The sequence below is a fragment of the Cervus canadensis genome, chromosome 19 (genome assembly GCF_019320065.1).
Source record: "Cervus canadensis isolate Bull #8, Minnesota chromosome 19, ASM1932006v1, whole genome shotgun sequence".
Classification (NCBI taxonomy): Eukaryota; Metazoa; Chordata; class Mammalia; order Artiodactyla; family Cervidae; genus Cervus; species Cervus canadensis.
In genome coordinates this window covers 53,926,492-53,947,561 of record NC_057404.1, presented here as the reverse complement: position 1 = coordinate 53,947,561, position 21,070 = coordinate 53,926,492, and the positions used below count along the sequence as shown (strand labels likewise).

Here is a 21,070-nt window from a genome sequence, read left to right as displayed (position 1 = left end):
TTTGATATTATTTAGTCAAGATTCCAAAATGCTTTGATATTTGACAAGTTTTCAATAAACAAATTCTAAATAAAGTCTTAAAACAAGAATTAACCTTCAGATAGGCTTCCCTGGTGTCTCAGTGGTAAAGAATCTGCCTGCCAATGCAGGAGGTGTGGGTTCAATCTCTGGGTTGGGAAGATCCCCTGGAGAAGGAAATGGCAACCCACTCCAGTATTCTTGCCTGGAAAATTCCATGGACAGAGAAGCCTTGCAGGCGACAGTCAATGGGGTCACAAGGAGTCAGACATGACTTGGCGACTAAACAACAATAACAATTTCAGAGCTCTGCTGTAACATCTCAGAAGAATGTTCTTTCTTCTCATAAAAAGAGGCATTAAACTAATTATGTCTATTTCATGTGGTAAATTACATGAGAAATATTGTCAAATAGAAAGTGACACTGAACTTTTTAGGTTATATTTGTATGTGTGTGTGTATTAGTTGCTCGGTCATGTCTGACTCTTTGTGATCCCATGGACTGTAGCCCTCAGGTTCCTCTGTCCATGGAATTCTCCAGGCAAGAATACTGAAATGGATAGCCATCCCCTTCTCCAGGGGATCTTCCCAACTCAGGGACTGAAACTGGGTCTCCTGCATTGCAGGCAGATTCTTTACCCTCTGAGCCACCAAGACATGGATATATGTAATTAATTCAGAAGTTTTATAAAATTCAGTTGTAATTTTACTTATCCTAACATATTTGTCATAGAAATAACCATATTACCTTTTCAACTGCTTTATCATGAACTTTCATCAGTTCTTTAAACTTGGCCTTTAAAAAGTGCTTGTCATTTACAGAAAGCTACTGTTTTACCCTGTTGCTTTTGCAAAATTCCTTCACCTTCAAAGAAATTGACAAAAAGGACTGACAAGAAGAGGTTTCTAATAACTTTCATATCATATTTCTGAACTGGGTAAAAATTTACAGAGCTCTAATATAGAAACTGATGCTTTTATAAAACCATCAAAATAAGAATTACATGGGACTGAGTGAATCAATGATGATCATAATTTTTATGACACTTTAATTAAAACATGGCTGCTTTTTCAGTGTGTTGTTTTCTTAGATTTAAGAAAATATTTTCTCTTAGGCTATCTATGACTTATAGCAACTTGTTAAAGCATATTTTTTGTTAACAATTACTTTTATTTCATATTTCATCATTCCAGCATTCAAAAATTGAGTGGGTATTCTTATTTTCACGGCAAATAATTATTTTTATAAATTCAGTAAAAAAAAACAAAACTGTTCTCCAAGACACAATGGGAAATATTGACTATATGACCAAGGTTTTGACTGGAATGTCCAATTTGAGAATGATGTACACAGAATCTAATATGATAAGACAGTCCTAAGAAACTAACGTTGACTTTATGGAGCCAATAAAGTCCCTTGAGGGAAAAAAACACACAGTCTAATACCTTGCTTACAAGGTTTCCAATAGCCTTACAAGGTAAAGAAAGTCAGGTTCTTGCAGGTGCAGGAAACTTAGAAAATTTTGGGGACCTTGAGAAAAGTGAAATTTATCAAAATTTATAGGTATTGTAGGTGAAGTTTAACAGTGATTTTTGAATTGGCTTCCTAGCTTCAAGAGACTTTTAACAATCCAACCTGAGATTCCTTATAAATCTTCTAGCAAAGCAAACTTAAAAGAGGCTATAAATCACTATTCTTGCTGCACTTACACAAACAGTCAGGTCAACCTTAATGCAATCAAATTACTTTTATTATAATTACCTTTGGTAAAAATGAAAGTGATCATAGAGAGAAAAAGTTATGTTTCAGTAGCACAACTTTGTGGATAGCAGATTTAGTCCTATTAATTGTCTCTCAAGTTTTTTAATCTACGTGCAAAATCGACTGGATCCTGAGTTCTAGTTTCCTCCAACATCTAGCTACAATTCTCCACAGTAATGTTTCAACTTACAACTACCCTTGTAAATTTCCCTTCTGCTAAAGCCCTGCAAAATGAACTTGAGCAACTTCATATGTACTTCACAGAAATCACAGCACCTTTGTGGACAACCTTTCTGCCTGTTGCTGTGTGGGCCACTCAAAAAGATCACCAGAGATATTCAAATTGCAAACCAGAAAAATAAATCTGTCAGATTGGCACTTACTCTTTCTGAAGATGTCATCAAGTATGACATCTGGCTTCCCTCAGAACTCAGAAACGGGTTATAGTTTGTTCCAACCATTAACCTTTGTTTTTCTTTTGTTTTCAAAGAAATGCCTCTCATTAAGCACCTGATTGTGGACTTTTCAAGACTGCATGGGAACAGGAGGATGTGAAGTTCCTCTCCCCCCACAAACACATCAAGAATACATCTACAAATGGAACAGTTCTGCAGGGCACCCACTGAACACTAGAAGAGGACCTCGAACACCTAGAAGGACAAGAAAGATCCCCACATACCTGGGTAAAAGACTGAAGAAAAAAACAAGGAAAAAGAGGAGAGGAAGTTGGATGGGACCTGTACCTCTGGAGTCACTGAGGGTGAGCAGTGGCTCCCGCATCCGGGGAAGCGCCCTCACCAGCAGGGAGATCAGTGGGGACATAGACGAGCCCTGGGGACAGGCAGCATGGAATGACACCCACACAGGTGGTTCATGCCGCAGCCCGTGTGCCCCAGCCTGAGGCACGCATCCATCAGTGCAGATCAGGGCTGGATGCCGGACCGTGCGGGTGGGAACACAGACTCGGGAGGGGACCACTGCTGGCTCTGAGGAGATGGCCCGAGGGGATGGAGATGAGGAGCGCCACAAGTGGAAATGCTTGTGGAAGAAGGCTGGACCACCACGGAAGCCAAGTGCCGTTACTGAGTGATGTGCAAAGGCCGGGGCTGCCCCTGAAGCTTCTTTCCTCAGGCACAGGCTCCTGCCTCCACGGACACTGGGGAGGGCTCCTACTGGAGCTGGCTCGTGTGCCCTGCCATCACCTACCCCCACCCGTCTGGGTGACACACCTGCCCTGCTCACCCCCTGATGGGCCTGTGCATTCCAACTATACCCAAGAGCCATCCCACCTGGGCGGCCACTCGCCCCAGTCACAACCTTGGGCTCTTCGTGCCTGATGGTTGGTGAGCTCTGGCAGCCTCCGGAGCAGACTCATTGGGAGGAATACCCACAGAGGTGGGGCGGCAACGACAGCTGAGCCCCAGGGGCCTGTGACTGAGGAAGAAGAGCTGAAACCTCCTCGTAGCTGCACAGACCATGGAGTTATAACTCTGCTGACCGCTTCCCTAATCCAGTGCCTGGGAAACATCTGAAAGGGCAACAAGTGACCCTGCAGCTGGGACGGGTTTGGCTTTAGTAGCTGTAGGCTTTGTGGACATGTGCACACGAGGGATGGGCCGGGCCGGAGTCTGAACTGTCTCCAGAGCTCCCACAGAGGGTCCAGGTGAACACCACCGCAGTCCTGGGGCCTGAGCGTGGTGAAAACGACACCTGGAAAGTGAGCGTGGCCAGTTGCCAGCATACGCACGGGTGAGGTGGGGCTGAGAGCAGAGCCAACAGCAGTGTTCTCTGTGAGCCCACACGAGCTGCAGAAGGGGACAAACGGAGCATATCCACAGGCCAACGGCTCCGGAGAAGGGACACTCAGTGGTTTCCCCACACAGATCAGAAACACAGCTAAGACGTAGATCTGGAGGCCTCTACTCCAACTAGCGAGCAGACCCTGCCATTGACAAGGTGATGACAATCACACAGCAAAGGGGAGGCCCCGCTCAATATCTAGGGCAGGCTCTTTGAACCCTCGATTAAGGCGATAACAGCACAGCCTCTGGACCAACCTCACCTACCAGAGGGCAGACACCAGAAGCAAGAAACTATGATCCTGCAGCCTGCAGGAAGAAGGCCACAAACAAGAAGCCTGACAAATTGAGATGACAAAGAAACACACTGCAGACAACAGAGTAACACCTACAAAACCAACTAAATGACAAGAGAATAGGCAATCGACCTGAAAAAAAAAAATTCAGAATACGCTGAGTCCTCAAACATATGAGTTCTGTTCTGAGAGTGCATTCGTAAGTCCCACAAAGTTAGCCTGGCTGCCCAACTAACACAATCAGCTATATATTTTTCACACAAATAACACATTAAAAACAAATATAAGATATAAAGAAAACACCTTTACAGTACACTACCTTGAAAAGTACAGTAGCACAGTACCACAGCTGGAACTGATTGAATAAGCGAGAAGATTTACTGACTGGAGGAGGGAGTGGAGGTGGGAGACGAAGGACCGTCAACAACAAGGAGATAGAGGGTAAGCTGCAGTTTCACGCATGCATGACACTGATGGAATGCACATTCTCATCTTTGAAAGTTCACTTTCACCACTTTATTTTTTTAATTTTTTAAAAAATTTTATTTTCCCCCATTTATTTTTATAAGTTGGAGAAAGTTCACAACTGGAAGGTTTGCACATGTGGGGACCTACTGTAATGATAATAAAGATGATCCAAGGTCTTAGGAAAAGAATGGAGGCACAGATTGAGAAGATACAAGAAATGTTTAACAAAGACCTAAAAAAACTAAAGAACAACAACAACAAAAAAAAAAACGAACAATATACTAACTAAAATGAAAAATGCACTAGAAGCAATCATTAGCAGAATAACTGGGGCAGAAGAATGTGTATGTGACCTGAAAGACAGAATGGTGGAAACCTCTGCTGTGGACCAGAATAAAGAAAAATGAATGAAAATAAATGAGGACAATCTCAGAAACCTCTGGGATACCATTAAATGCGCCGATATTCTAATTACAGGGGTTCCAGAAAAATAATGAGGTAAAGCACTTAAATACAAAGGAAAGTACTAAAATCAACAAGAAAAAATCAACAAATAACACACAAAGGAATTTTCATGAAGTTTCCAGCTGATTTTTCAGCAGAAACTCTGCAGGCCAGAAGTGAATGGCATGATGTATTTATGTATTTAAAAAGATGAAACAGAAAAACCTACAACCAAGAACATAACCCATCAAGGGTCTCATTCAAATCTGATAGAAAAATCAAAACCTTTACAGATAAGTAAACCTAAGAGAATTCAGCACCACTAAACTAGCTTTACAAAAAATGATAAAGGAAGTTCTTAGGCAGCAAACACAAGAGAAGGTAACAAAAGAGAAATGAACCCACAATAACTAAGAAAATGGCAATAGGAACATGCATATGGATACTATAAATATTTAAATGTAAATAGATTAAATGCTCCAGCCAAAAGATATGGACTGGCTGAATGGAGACAAAAACAAGACCTGCATATTATATGGTATCTAAAAGAGCCCCACTTCAGATCTAGGGGCACATACAGACTGAAAGTCAAGGGATGGAAAAAGATACTCCATGCAAACAGAAACTAAAAGTTGGAGTAACAATATTCATAACAGGCAATATAGACTTTAAAATGAGAACTATTATAAGAGAAAAGGAAGGACACTACATAATGATGAAGGGGTCAGTCCAAGAAAAAATAAAACAACTGTAAATACATATGCATGCAACATAGGAACACCACAATATATAAGGCAAATGCTTACAGTCATAAAAGAGGAAATCGACAGTAACAAAACAAAAGTGGGGGGTTAACACCCCTCTTACACAAATGGACAGATCATCCAGACAGAGAATTAATAAAGAAACACAAGCCTTGAATGACACATTAGACCTGATAGACTTAATTGATATTTATTGGAAATTCCATCCAAAGCAGCAGAATACACTTTCTTCTCAAGTGCACTTGGGACTTTCTTCAGAATAGAGCACATCTTGGTCACAAATCAAGCCAAAGTAAATTTAAGAAAACTGAAATCATATGAAGCATCTTTTCCAACCACAACACTATGAAATTAGAAATCAGCTATTACAGGAAAAATTGGAAGAAACACACACGTGGAAGCTAAACAACATGTCACTAAATAAAGAGTGGATCACGGAAGGGACCAGAAAATACCCAGAGACAAAGGACCACGAAAACACAATGACCCAAGACCTATTGTGTTCTTAACCGCTCAGTCATTTTCTACTCTTGTGACACCATAGACTAGCCTGCCAGGCTCCTCTGTCCATGAGATTCTCCAGGCATGAATACTAGAGTGGGTTGCCATTTCTTTCTCCAGGGGATCTTCCTGACCCAGGAATCAAACCCAAGTCTCCTGCATTGCAGGCAGATTCTTTACTGACTGAGCTATAAGGGAAGGCTGAAAACCAATGGGATGTAGCAAAAGCAGTTCAAAGAGGGAAGTTTATGGCAATACAGTCTTATCTCAAGAAAGAAGAAAAATTCCAAATAAACAACCTAATGTTGCACCTAAAGCAACTAGAGAAAGAAGAAACAAAACCCAAAAGTCATTAGAGGGAAAGAAATCATAAAGATCAGAGCAGAAACAAATAGAGACAAAGAAAACAATAGCAAAGATCAATGAAACTAAAAGCTGGTTCTTTGAGAGGACAATGATAAACCTTTAGCCAGACTCATCAAGCAAAAAGGGAGAGGGCTCAAAGCAATAAAATGAGAAATGAAAAAGGAGAAGTTAGAAGAGACACCTCTGAAATACAAAGGATCATAAATGACTACTACAAGCAACTATACATCAATAAAATGGACAGCATAAAGAAAAAATGAAAACAGAGAATTAGAAAAATATGATCTTCCAATTCTGAACCAGGAAGAAATATAAAATATGAACACACCAATCATGAATTCTAAAATTAAATTGTGATTAAAAATATTTCTATAAATAAAAATTCTGGACCAGGTGGCTTCACAGGCAAATTCTATCAAACATTTAGAGAAGAGTTAACACCTAGCCTTCTGAAACTCTTCCCAAAAAGTACAGAGAAAGGAACACTCCCAAGCTCATACTAGGAGGCCACTATCACCTTGATACCAAAAGCAGACAAAGATATCACACACACAGAAAATTACAGACCAATAACACCAATGATCATAGATGCCAATATACTCAATAAAACATTAGCAAAACAAGTCCAACAAAACATTAAAAGGATCACGGTGGTGGTCGTTTAGTCACTCAGTCCTGTCTGATTCTTTGCAACCCTATGAATTGTAGCCCAGCAGGCTCCTCTGTCCATGGGATTTTCCAGGCAAGAATACTGGAGTGGGTTGCCATTTCCTTCCCCAGGGCATCTTCTCCACCCAGGAATTGAACCTGGGTCTCCTGCATTGCAGGCAGATTCTTTACCAACTGAGCCATCAGGGAAGTCATGATCAATTGGAATTTATCCCAGAAAGGCAAGGATATATCACTATCTGCAAATCAATCAGTTTGATACATCACATCAACAAATAGAAGAATAAAAAATTAGATAAAAAAAAATCATCTCAATAGATGCAGAAAAAGCTTTTAACAAAATTCAATATCCATTTATGATAAAATCTCTCCAGAATGTGGGCACAATGGAAACCTACCTCAAGGTAATAAAGACCACATGCAAAAAGCCCACAGCAAACATCAACGGTAAAAAACTATAAGCATCTTCTGTAAGATCAAACAAGGAGATACACTCTGGCCACTTCTACACAACATGGTTTTTGAAGTGCCTCAGCACAGCAATCAGAGAAGAAAAAGAAATAAAAGGAATTCAAATTGGAAAAGAAGAAGTAAACTGTCACTCTTTACAGATGACATGATTCTATACATGGAAAAATCCTAAAGATGCTACCAGAAAACTATTAGAACTCATCAATGAATTTGGTAAACTTGCAGGATACAAATTAATACAGAGAAATCTCTTGTATTCCTACACACTAACAACAAAAGATCAGAAACAGAAATCAAGCAAATAATCCCATTTACTACTGCATCAAAAAAGAATAAAATACCTATGAATAAACTCAGCGATGGAGGCAAAAGACCTATGTTCAGAAAGCTATAGGATACTAATGACAGAAATCAAAGATGATACAAACAGATGAAGAGATATACTATATTGTTGGATGGGAAGAATTAATATTGTGAAAATGACTATATTAACCAAAGCAAACTACAGATTCAATGCAATCCCTATCAAATTACTAATGGCAGTTTTCACAGAATTAGAAAAAGAATTTTATAGTTTGTATGGAGACACAAAAGACCCCAAATAACCAAAGCAATCTTAAGAAAAATGGAGGAATCAAGCTCCTTGACTTCAGACTATTCTACAAAGTTATAGTCATCAGAGCAATATTGTACTGACACAAAAACAGAAATATAGATCAACAGAACAGGATAGAAAGTCTAGTGATAAACCCATGTACGTATGGTCACCTAATTATGAAAAAGGAGGCAACAATATAAATGGAGAAAAGACAGTCTCTTCAATAAGTGGCACTGGGAAAATTGGCCTTCTATGTGAAACAAATAATGAGAACACTTCCTAACACCTTATCCACAAATAAACTCAAGACGGACTAAGGACCTAAATGTAAGCATGGCTATTAACAAACTCTTAGAGGAAAACAGAGGCAGAACACTGTGTGACATGAATCACATCCAGATCCTTTTTTATGTACTTCCTAGAGTAATGAAAATAAAAACAAAAATAAACAAATTGGACCTAGTTATACTTACAAGCTTTTGCACAGCAGAGGAAACCACAAACAAAAGGAAAAGGCAACACTCCAAATGGGAGAAAATATTTGCAAACAAAGCAACCGACGAGGGGTTAAACTCTCAACGACAGAAACTGCTCATGAAGCTAATTATAAAAAAAAAAATTTAAATGGCAGAAGATCTAATTAGTCCTTCAAAGATGACATTCAGATGGCTAAAAAGCACATGAAAAGATGCTCAACATTGTTACTTATTAGAAAAATGTAAATCAATACTGCAATGAGATACCAACTCACAGCAGTCAGAACGACCACCATCAAAAAACCTACAAAGAATAAAGGCTTGAGAGGATGTGAAGAAAAGGGAGCCCTCCTACACTGTCAGTGGGAATGTAAACGGGTACAGCCACTATGGAACATAGTATGCAGGTTCCTTAAGAAACTAAAAATAGAGCTAGCATATGATCCAGCATTTTCACTCTTGAGCATATCAGGAGAAAACCATAATTCAAAAAGACCCATGCACTCCAATTTTTTTGTGGCACTATTTACAATAGCCAGTACATGGAAATAACCTAAATGTCCATCAACAAGAAGTGTCACATATATAAATGGAGTAGTACTCAGCCATTAAAAAAAATGAGATTTGCATCAACATGGATGGACCTAGAGATTGTCAAACTGAATGAAGTAAGCCAGGCAGAGAACTATAAATATCATATGATATCACTTATATAAAAAAACAGATGTAAGTTCTGGTGGCTCTATGGTGGGATAATGGTGATCTTCTCCAAGAGGGCTTATCCCATACCCAGGTCTACTTACTGCACCCAGAGCTCCTGACCCCACAGCAGTCCACTGCTGACCCATACCTCCTCAGGAGACACCCAAACACAGGTATTCCTCAGGAGTACCTAAACAAATTAATGCTTAAAATTCTCCAATCCAGGCTTCAACAGTACATGAACCATGAAATTCCAGATGTTCAAGCTGGATTTAGAAAAGGCAGAGGAACCAGAGATCAAACTGCCAACATATGTTGGATCATCGAAAAAGTGAGAGTTCCAGAAAAACATCTCTTCTTCTTTATTGACTATGCCAAAGTCTTTGCCTGTGTGGATCAAAACAAACTGGAAAATTCTTAAAGAGATGGGAATACCAGACCACGTGACCTGCATCCTGAGAAACCTGTATGCAGGTCAGGAAGCAACAGTTAGAACTGGACATGGAAGAACAGACTAGTTCCAAATGAGGGAAGGAGTACATCAAGGCTGTATATTGTCATCTTGCTCATTTAATTTATATGCAGAGTACATCATATGAAATGCTGGGCTGGATGAAGCACAAGCTGCAATCAAGGTTGCCGTGAAAAATATTACTAATCTCAGATAGGCAGATGACACACCCTTATAGCAGAAACTGAAGAGGAACTAAAAGCCTCTTGATGAAAGTGAAAGAGGAGAGTGAAAAAGTTGGCTTAAAGCTCAACATTCAGAAAACTAAGATCATGACATGCGACCCCATCACTTCAAGGGAAATAGATGGGGGAAACAATGGAAACAGTGAGAGACTTTCTTTTTTGGGCTCCAAAATCACTGCAGATGGTGACTGCAGCCATGAATTTAAAGATGCTTGCTCCTTGGAAGGAAAGTTATAACCAACCTAAACAGCACAGTAAAAAGCAGAGACATCATTTTGCTAACAAAGGTCCAGCTAGTCAAAGCTATGGTTTTTCCAGTAGTCATGTGTGGATGTGAGAGTTGGACTATAAAGAAAGCTGAGCACCAAAGAATTGATGCTTTTGAACTGTGGTGTTGGAGAAGACTCGTGAGAGTCCCTTGGACTGCAAGGAGAGCCAACTAGCCCATCCTAAAGGAGATCAGTCCTGGGTGTCCACTGGAAGAACTGATGTTGAAGCTGAAACTCCAATACTTTGGCCACCTGATGCGAAGAAGTGACTCACTAGAAAAGACCCTGATGTTGGGAAAGACTGAAGGCAGGAACAGAAGGGGACAACAGAGGATGAGATGGTTGGATGGCATCACCGACTCAATGGACTTGAATTTGAGTAAGCTCCAGGAGTTGGTGATGGACAGGAAAACCTGGCGTGCTGCGGTTCATAGGGTCGCAAAGAGTCGGACACAACTGAGCAACTGAACTGAAAAAATAGGTACAAATAAACTTATCTACAAAACAAAAAGCGACTTGCAGATGTAGAAAACAAACTTATAGTTACCAGGGATAAGGAGGGGAAGGGATAAACTGGAAGGTTGAGATTGACATATATATACACACTACTATATATAAATTAGATAAGTAATAAAGACCTACTGTATAGCAAAGGGAACTCTATGTAATACTCTGTAATTGCATATATGGGAAAATAATCTAAAAAAACAAAGAGTGAATATATGCATATGGATTATTGATTAACTTTGCTTTACACCTAAGATTGACACAACACTCTAAATCGACAAAACTCAAAAGAAAAAAAACACAAAAAAAACCCAGCTGACTGCTTGCACCACACAGGCCTAACCTGGGATCCAATCTGCATCACCATCTTCTGAAATGATTCTCAAATGTTTACTTGAAATGTCCTCTTCTCAGAACTAAGAGACTTATTCAGTGAAGTAATGGAGAGATCTACCAACCCAGCTTCTAGACTTTGGAAATTTTTGGAAGTCTCAGAGCAGGTTTGAAGTGGAGCACAATATGCTACCTCCCAATGTGACATTTTAGCATAAAAAACAATTATTTTGAAATTATTGAGGAAAAAAAAAAGCCAATACAAGAAAACCTCTGAAAACAGAGTGAACATTATTCTCTTATGAACCATTTACATTTATAATGGAAAGCTAAATTTTTAAGGGTTTCTCCCTCTCTGTACCACACAGAAAAAAATGAATAAAACTTTAGAAACTCTTATCAATGGAGAAAGCATGTGACTTAAAGCTGAATAACAACCATATTCCTGTGTTTTCCTTGGTAGCTTCCTTTAACTGGCCTTTGTCCCATCCCCAATATAATTATTTTATATGTATCTGGAAATGATATGTATAATAGAGTCCTGGGCCATTTTGAAGAGTTACTCAGTTTTGTTGAGTATCTCCTACGCATACAGGAGGTATACATATTATTAAACTCATATTTTTCTCTGTTTATTTGTCTTTTATTAGAAGGGGAATCTCAGCCATGAATTTAAAAAATTGGAGGGCCAAATTATTTTTTCTCACCCATATGTTATTTATTTCAATATACTGTTTTCCATAATCGTGTTTCCAAATTTGAAATTTTATAACCTTTTTTAATTTCCCTTATATCATAGATATTGAAATACCTTGCAGTAAAGTATTTTACTCTCTTAGGTCTTCTGTGTGGTCTAGTTCTTTTTCTTTTTTTTAAAATCTACTATTATTACTTGTTTTATTTTTAACACCAGTGGTAGGAAGTCTTGTTGCTGTGATCATTAGCTATCTATTTATATATTGGTGTTTTCAGATCAGAAATCCAAAATTGTTAGACATTATCTTTTTGATAGTGTTTTATGTCCAAATTTCAGTTTATTATATAATAGCGTATAGGTTTTCTATTCACTTACAGATCCAAGTCTTCATTTATTACCACTTGTGAAGTGACTCAATTGCTTATTTTTTATGCCTAATTTCTGTAGTCCTAGATCTGATAAAATTTCACCAGTATTCTTTTAGACATGCATGATAGAAACCCATCTCCTGAAAATCTGTTTGTTCAAGAAATGAATACTTCAATGGAAAGCTGATATTTTTAAACCAAACCCACTATCAGCTCCATAGGCTTGAAGCTAGCTTCTTTCTGACTTCCCAGGAGGTCCAAGCCCTCTTTTCACAGCCAAAACAGTTTGAAATTTACAGCCTTATGCCAACAAGCCCCGAAGGGAAGAGGAAGAGGAATTTGTACCTCCCTTATAAAGATAGATCTTCTTCACTCTAATTGGACCAACTTAGTTCACATAGGCTTTCTTTAATCATCCATCGTGGCTCAGTGAATCCAATACATTTGTTGTTTCAGGAAACGGGAGCTATGCGTAGAAATGTGAAAGGGAGAGGTCATTCCTACTCAGAAGAAACGTGATACCAACAATAAAAGCTGTTTCCAAAGGAAATTTTAGACTATCTTCTGGAATTAGAAAGGTAGACTACTATTCCAGGAAACTTCACTGTTTTTAAACATGACTGAATATGAGTTTCTTGAGGGCAAAGTCTGTCTTGCCTATCTGCAACATCTACTATAATGTCAAAAATCAGTGTTGAAGGAATTACTTGTTTTTAACCAGAAGATGGTTAGTTCAGCTTCAAATCACAAGCTTAATCTTAAAAAAATGTATTTCCTGTCATTGCAAACAGAGGCATATCTGTTTAGGCTGTTGGTAGCCTAAACAGAGGCTACCAACCCAGATTTCAGAGAATCTAGTTAGATTTAACCAAGAAAATGTTCTTCTATTTTCCTCCTTTACCTTCTTTAGCTCTTTAGATGTTTGGCATGAGGAATGGCAGCAACTGGATAAACCTTATAGATATTGGGGTTCAGGCTTGGGAACTTGGAGCAGACATACATTCTTACCTACATATTCATTCATATATGTTCATCAGGGTGTGTGCACCCTTATATAGATAGGTACATACATATACACATAAATGAATATCATCCTTTTACTCATTCCACTTAGGCTGAAACCTGACAAAAAATAAAGGGGTAGACACTCTATATTTATACAGGTATCTCCTCTTTTCTAAAGTTCACTTTATACCTGTTTTTGCTAAGTGAAAAAAACCGAAAGAGGATTTTTCACTTTTCGAAAAAGTTTCAGTGATATGATATACTGCATTATATATCAACACAAGAGAGTGTCTAAAATCATAGAAATTAAATATACATGTTGATAAATGCTAAACTAAATGTATTAAATATTTCCAAGTAGATATTAGCATTGTGAAGTATATTTTCTGACTTAAAATCACACAGGGGATTCACTCCTATTCACAGATAACAGGAAACCATTTCAGACAGAAGATCTGCCCCAAATCAGGTTTATCAGTTTTTTTTTTCTGGCTGGCATGTAAAGAAGGGAATAAACCTCCATAAAACGACTTCAGTTTGATTAATTTTGCAGTTTACTGACAGATTTTTGATCCACTATTTGAATATTTTTGAGATGTCTCAACTTTTCAAGCATGTTCTAGAAATGATATTAAGTAGCAAGTTTTGCATGAACTTTTTTTTACAATAACTTGCTAATTACAACAGGAAATACTATTTTGCTTTGACAATGCTATAAACTCTCCCCCTCAATACCGTATTTCACTTTCAATACACAATTGATGCTTACAATAAAAATGTTCCTTGTTCAAAAACATAATATGGAAAAAATCTATGTGATATTTCACTGTATTGTATTTCTCCAAATAAAGTTGTTGAGTATTTAGCTATAAAAGATTCATATACCTTTTAGCTAAAGAATACCTGTTAAGACTTACAAAAACATTCAAACTCCCTACATTGACCTAAATGTTCTGATAGGGGTGGGCACACCTCTTTCCCCCATTTCTAAATTCAGTCCCTGGCCTTCATTTTGTTTCTCCTATGCAATACGCTTATTGATTTTTTTCCTCAACTTGGATATTCTTGGAATTCTTTGTTCTTATACCTACCTGTGGTTAACCTCATTTTGTCAGTCAAGTACTAGCTCTTATGTCACTCCTTTGAAAAAAACAATTTTGATTAGACCAACCAACTAATCTCAGTAACTGTCACTTTCCTGTCCCCATGGCATTTCTCACTATCTGAAATCATGACAATTTATCTATTTACATGTCCATATCTTCCATTCCCAAATTTAAGTATCATGATGGAGATATTCACTACTCTAACATAAGTGACTAACATGTAACACTATAAAATACATGGTAGGTGCTTAATAAAAAGCACACATATGCAAGTCACAAATCAGACTTTTTACAATGTGTTTGGAATGGAATACTTTAACATTCTGTTTAGGTAAAACAAACAAGCCTATGTGTTAGTCGCTCAGTCGTGTCTGACTCTTTGCAACCCCATGGACTATAACCCGCAAGGGCCCCTTGCCATGGAATTCTCCAGGCAAGAATACTGGAGTAGTTTGTTATTCCCTTCTCCAGGGAATCTTCCCGACCCAGGGGTCGAACCCAGTCTCCTGCATTGCAGGCAGATTCTTTACCATTTGAGCTACAAGGGAAGCCCTTGAACAAATCTATGCATTCCCTTATATCTGAGAAATTCTTCATTTTCACTTTTCATAGAAACTCCTGCCAGGAGTCAGCACACGAGATCCTACCCATGACAAGGTCATGAGGGAGAAAACCTGACAGGCAAGGCGGATCAGGTTTTCAAGGATTCCGAAAAGGCTAGCTCACGAGATCCCACCCATGACAAGGTCATGGGGAGAAAGCCTGATGGGCAAGGCGGATCAGGCTTTCAGGGATTCCGAAAAGCTGCCCCAAAGCTGCCCCTGGCGCTCACCTTAAAGATGGTATCTGTTCTTCTGATGCTTGCTTTAATAAATTACTCCCTAATTTCTGTGACACAGGCAGAAGGCCTTCCCCGATCTCTTTCCAAATAAGAATCAATTTAGAACTTTAATCAATAAGTTTCCCAGGTGGTGGTATTTTATGAGATTATCCAGGGTGAAAGGAGTGTTTTAATTTAAACTCCTTTGCTGGTATTTTAGTTTGTTTGGCAAATGCATTTATGCCCTTGGTACTAATATGCATGATTGCTTATATTAATACCCTAATCATAAAATAGCATAAAGAACCTGATCATATAAAGGCCCTAGTAGACATAGAGCCCTTCGGGGAGTGAGGAAGTCCTATTAGAAAACATAAGAAAAATTATTCTATAGGTGGTTATTGGGTTGAGATTTGCTTGCTGTGTTTTGCTTGCTGTGTTTTTGCTTTTAATGTGCTAAGGTTGTGTTATAGAAACCATTGTTAATATAGTTAAAGATCTAGAGAAATAAGGACTTAGCCCTAGTGTGATAACAATGAGATGGTTGTTGTCAGCCAATAGTGCTAGGCAGAAGCTGCCTCACCAAAGTCGCAGAGTCAGTATGGGGTAAACTTCTTAGATAAACAAACTGACAACTTCTGCAGAAGGATTAATTTTTGTGTTAACAAGGTTATACTTCTACTCTGTACTGTTGCCCTATGAGACTGCTACCTTTCAGTTAAGGTCACCAGAAAAACAGAAAATAGGTTTACATTCACCTGACTTGCATAAAATGTTAATAGGCCCCAAGGCCAGAAGATAATGTACAAGACCCTCATAAACAAAGAAGTATGCAGAAAACACCCTGGTTTTGTGAAGAACAAGCTGACGTAATGTTAAACTATCTTCCCCTTAGAACTGTACTAATTTAGGGTATAAAAGCCATGGTAAAAAACAAAGCATTGCCAGACTCTGCCAGACTCTCTGCACCCCCATCTCTCTCTCTCTCTCACGCCATTCATCCTGAGGGTACCCCCTGGATCCTGCTGAGTCTGGACCCTGGAAAACTCCTTTTCACCATTAATCTAACACTTGGAAATCTCAGAAACATTGTTACTGAAAAAGTTAAGGAAGACTAGATGAATTGGGTCAAGTAGGTAGAAACTCTAAGATGGTAATTTTGTTCAAGTGACAGTTAAAAGTAATGTGATCTGAAAGGCACAATGAAGACGGAGTAAATAATGGTTTTTTCATCGGGTTAGTAAGGCAGGATCAGAGGCTTATTGAAGGTATAATTTACATGCAACCCATCATCAGATCAAGAGTGGCAGTTGATGGATTGAGGATTTACACCACATCCTCCTGGGAGAGCACATAGGTCCTGAAAGTACTGAGGACTCAAAGAAGCAGGTTGAGATTCAGTTCTGAGCCTGATTTTCAATTAAGAATATAGAGAGCTAACCAGGTATCCAAGGTAAGGGCCATAGTATTGTTAGGTAGTAAGAGGAGGAAAAAGGAATCCAAAACGGTGGTAGGATGGAGTGAGAACCTCGGTGAAACAAACAGCTCTCTTGGCTGGCCCAATTTACATAGGGCAGGCTCTGGGGGAGGAGACAGAATATATAAAAAGAGGAGCCAGGATGGATTGAGGCCTCTCCTTTGGGGTCGGCCCACTCTCACGCCTTGAGTGTGCACTATCCTTTGCTTGCCGAGTAAAACTCTGAGCTGTAACAGAACTGTGACACTGGTCCGCCATTTCAAATGTTTGCTGCAGCGAGACAGAATCGAGGAGAATACATACTCCCCCAACAGTGCGGCTTGGATCAGGATGGCTGGAGTGAGGAAAGGACTTCTGTAGCTCCTTGGCTGCTCAAGTGCCTGGACCCTACAAACTATCAACTCAGGAGGTAAGATGAGGCCAACCTTATTCAGGGCATAAGGTTTTCTTAACCTTTTTTATTACAGGGAAATTCTTCATTGGAATAACTAATAATAAGGAAAATGTTCTAATATCTGAAAAATAATATCTTATTTAGCAATGAATCAAGTGAAATAAAATCATTCTAAAACTTATGGAACTTTTAACAACATCAGTATATACTGAAAAGTTACATAATATCTGGCAGCATTTTTAATGTAAATGTCTAGTAAACACTCAAAAAAAATGAGTATAATCATATATAATGATATTTAAATGGTTACCAAAGACCAACAGAAAGTTAAAAACTGTTCCACTAGGGGATAGATACTATATATGGCCATAATTATTTAATATTGCCTATGTTTCTGGAAAATTTATGTAAACACACAAAATAACTAGGTAATGAACAAATCCAATAGATTTTTTTTTATAAGCTGGGATAACTTGTAAAATTTGGCAAAGTGACTAGATATAAAAAAAATCTATAAAATCAGATTTTGCTTACTTGAGCAAATAGTACATAGAAATAAAAATGAGAATTTCAGACTAAAAATCATACTTAGAAATATGTATAAATGAAAAGTATGAAATGATCCTGTAGAGTATAAAATGATATTGAAATATGTAAAATAAGATCTGAAAAAGGAGAAATGTCTACTATGTTTCCATATTCTGTGTGCATTTCTTTCAAGATATTATATAAATTTAACTGGACTACTAGGAACTTCCACTAGGCTCTCTTCTGTTGGGTTTGTTTTGTTCTTAAAGACATCTAGTACCTAAATAATAGAATCCTTGGAATATGCTTATGCCGTGGTGTCCAACATAGAAAGTGACCTCTGAGAAACCGGGAGGAAAACCCTGAAAACAGCAATGTAAGTATCTGAGGTAAACCTTGCCTCACGTTATTTTAGCTGATGCAAGTTAATCACCTTGGTTTTTAATTAGGACCAGACATACTTAAGAAAAATATTTCTTAATAATATTAAGATATAATAAGAAGAAAAACATTTTTCTTAAACAGATATTCCACATTTAAATGTATGTATAACTGATATCCACTTTCAATTACCAGGAAATGAAATGCATTTGTCTTTATGGTAATATCCAAATTGAGATGAATCAAGGCACTATATTCCTTCTGGATTTTTTTTATTTGTTACATAAATGAAAATGCCTTCTCCTGGGAGCTGTATTTGAGGTGAACTGATTATTCAGATTATCCCTCAATAACAGTGTAACCACATGAGTCCAAAATTCTGATGATATAGTTTAATTTTCTGATTTTGCCTTCCTCAGATCCCATTTGCAGCAAAGAGGAACCTTGCCCTTTTGAAAAAATGTACACGCATGACATCATCTCTTCCTATTTCATTGCCACATCTTCAATATAATTTTTCCCCCACAGTAAAACAGTGACATGCTATCTTTGAAGGATGAACTTTAGGTAATTAAACATAAAACTCCAAAAAGCTTAATAAAAAGTAAAGTATAATTCTGTACTACATTCAATTATAGCTTCCAGATATTGAAACTGAAGATTCCATATACTAAAATAAGTCAACTGCAAACAATATGCATATTGTATTTGTTTATAATATTTGGATTATAATTTAAGCTAATCATTAATGTGTCAAATAAAATCCAGGACATGTGGTACAGTCACGCTTTTCTTCTATTAATTATCCTTGTGTGTGTGTGTGTGTATGTGTGTGTGTATATATATATGTATATATGTATGTATTTCTATACTTTATATTATTAGAAATGAATATTCTATCATTTTATGTATTATTTTTCGTATCAACAACTTTTGGGAAAAGATTCTACAACAACATTGAATCACTTAATTGTGCACTACATTCAACTTGAAAAACAGAACAACATTACTATCTGTCCTTGTAGTGATAAAGCACCTGTATGCCATTCCTTACTGTGTTCAGTAGTAAAAAGGTGTGAATTCTGTGTGTCAGTCACTCAGTCGTGTTTGACTTAGTTACCTCATGGCCTGCAGCCCACCAGGCTCCTCTGTCCATGGGATCTCCGAGGCAAAAATACTGGAGTGAGTTGCCATTTCCTTCTCCAGGGGATCTTCCAGACTCAGGGATTGAACCCAGGTCTCTGGCATTGCAGACAGATTCAATGTTTGAGCCAGCAAGGAAGCCCTTTGTATGTGTGGATTCTACATACAAAGAACACTTGAATGGGTTTAGTTTATATATTATGAATGGTTTATAGATTAAAGATGGTACACAAGTCAAGGGTATAAAAGCAAAAATATATCTTTACCATTACTTGAGTACTCTCTGATTTTTGAGTATCCACTTATAGTTGAGGGGAAAAGTTGTTCTTGGCGTCCGTCAGCCTCTAACAGTACTTGCCATTAATACCTTTGATATATGGCTTTTAAAGCAGTTATACATTGCTAGGAATACCAGTCTGCACATGAATAATGACATACAGGGTGTTTTATTTATCACAGATATATCCAGTATAGATTTCTCTTATCACAGCTATTTTATATAAAATGGTCCTATTACAAATTAAAAAGATAGAATCATTAAGTTATTATCATACTCAATTCACTAAGGCAGGTTTAGCTTTCCTATGTATGTGTATGTATTCGTAGAGCTAATCTGGATATGATAAATATAATGATTTATTTGTAAAATATACAATTTTAATAGAATAGTATTCAAAATAGGTTAAGTAATTTCTTGATTTAAAAATGCATATATATCACACAGTAATATAAAGTTATGTGAAATTATTCAATCTAAAAAGCTAGCAATTCAATTTTAAAATAAACAAAGTAATCTGACCCAGGTAAGGAATAGACTTACGAAGGAACTGTTTGCCTTATTTAAAGGAAATTATCTTAGGAAAAAGTAAAAATAAACTCCTTTTTCAGTATTATACATGTCCATTATTCAGTATTTCAATGGAAAAGGACAAAGGTGAATTACTGGCTTCTATTTGCAAAGAAATAGAGAAAAACAATAGAATGGAAAAGATGAGAGATCTCTAAGAAAATTAGAGATACCAAGGGAACATCTCACAAAAAGGTGGGCTCAATAAACGACAGAAATGGTATGGACCTAACAGAAGCAGATGATATTAAGAAGAGGTGGCAAGAATACACAGAAGAACTGTACAAAAAAGATCTTCATAACCCAGATAATCACAATGGTATGATCACTTACCTAGAGCCAGACATCCTGGAATGTGAAGTCAAGTGGGCCTTAGGAAGTATCACTAAGAACAAAGCTAGTGGAGGTGATGGAATTCCAGTTGAGCTATTTTATATCCTAAAAGATGATGCTGTGAAAGTGCTACACTCAATATGCCAGCAAATTTGGACAACTCAGCAGTGGTCACAAGACTAGAAAAGGTCAGTTTTCATTCCAGTTCCTAAGAAAGGCAATGCCAAAGAATGCACAAACTACCGCACAATTGCATTCATTTAACATGCTAGTAAAGTAATGATCAAAATTTTCCAAGCCAGGCTTCAACAGGACATAAATTGTGAACTTCCAGATGTTCAACCTTGATTTAGAAAAGGCAGAGGAACCAGAGATCAAATTGCCAACTGCCACTGGATCATTGAAAAAGCAAGAGTTTCAAAAAACATCTATTTTTGCTTTATTGATGATGCCAAAGCCTTTGACTGTGTGGATCACAACAAACTGTGGAAAATTCTTAAAGATATGGGAATACCAGACCACATGACCTGCCTCCTGAGAAATCTGCATGTCAGGAAGGAACAGTTAGAACTGGACAAGGAATAATAAACTGGTTCCAAATAGGAAAAGGAGTATGTCAAGGCTATATACTGTCACCCTGCTTATTTAACTTATATGCAGAGTACATCAAGAGAAATGCTGGGCTAGATGAAGCACAATCTGGAATCAAGATTACTGGAAGAAATGTCAATAACCTCAGATATGCAGATGATACTACCCTTATGGCAGAAAGCAAAGAGGAACTATAGAGCCTCTTGATGAAAGTGAAAGAGGAGAGTGAAAAAGTTGACTT

The 21,070-nt window shown here is 37.7% G+C and overlaps 1 protein-coding gene across 2 annotated transcripts in view; it reads left to right on the top strand.

Annotated features, from left to right (window-relative positions):
* LOC122422330 overlaps positions 1–17,135 on the top strand; it is a 240,956-nt gene extending 223,821 nt beyond the window's left edge. The window contains exon 3 of one of the 2 annotated variants that reach the window (XM_043438795.1): positions 16,889–17,135. In XM_043438795.1, coding sequence (XP_043294730.1) covers positions 16,889–16,955 — 67 coding nt within the window. In that variant the 3' untranslated portion in view covers positions 16,956–17,135. Of the gene's footprint in view, positions 1–2,270; positions 2,370–16,888 lie in introns of those variants that run through there. The other variant, XM_043438797.1, reaches the window with a different exon arrangement.
* The last annotated feature ends 3,935 nt before the right edge of the window (positions 17,136–21,070 follow it).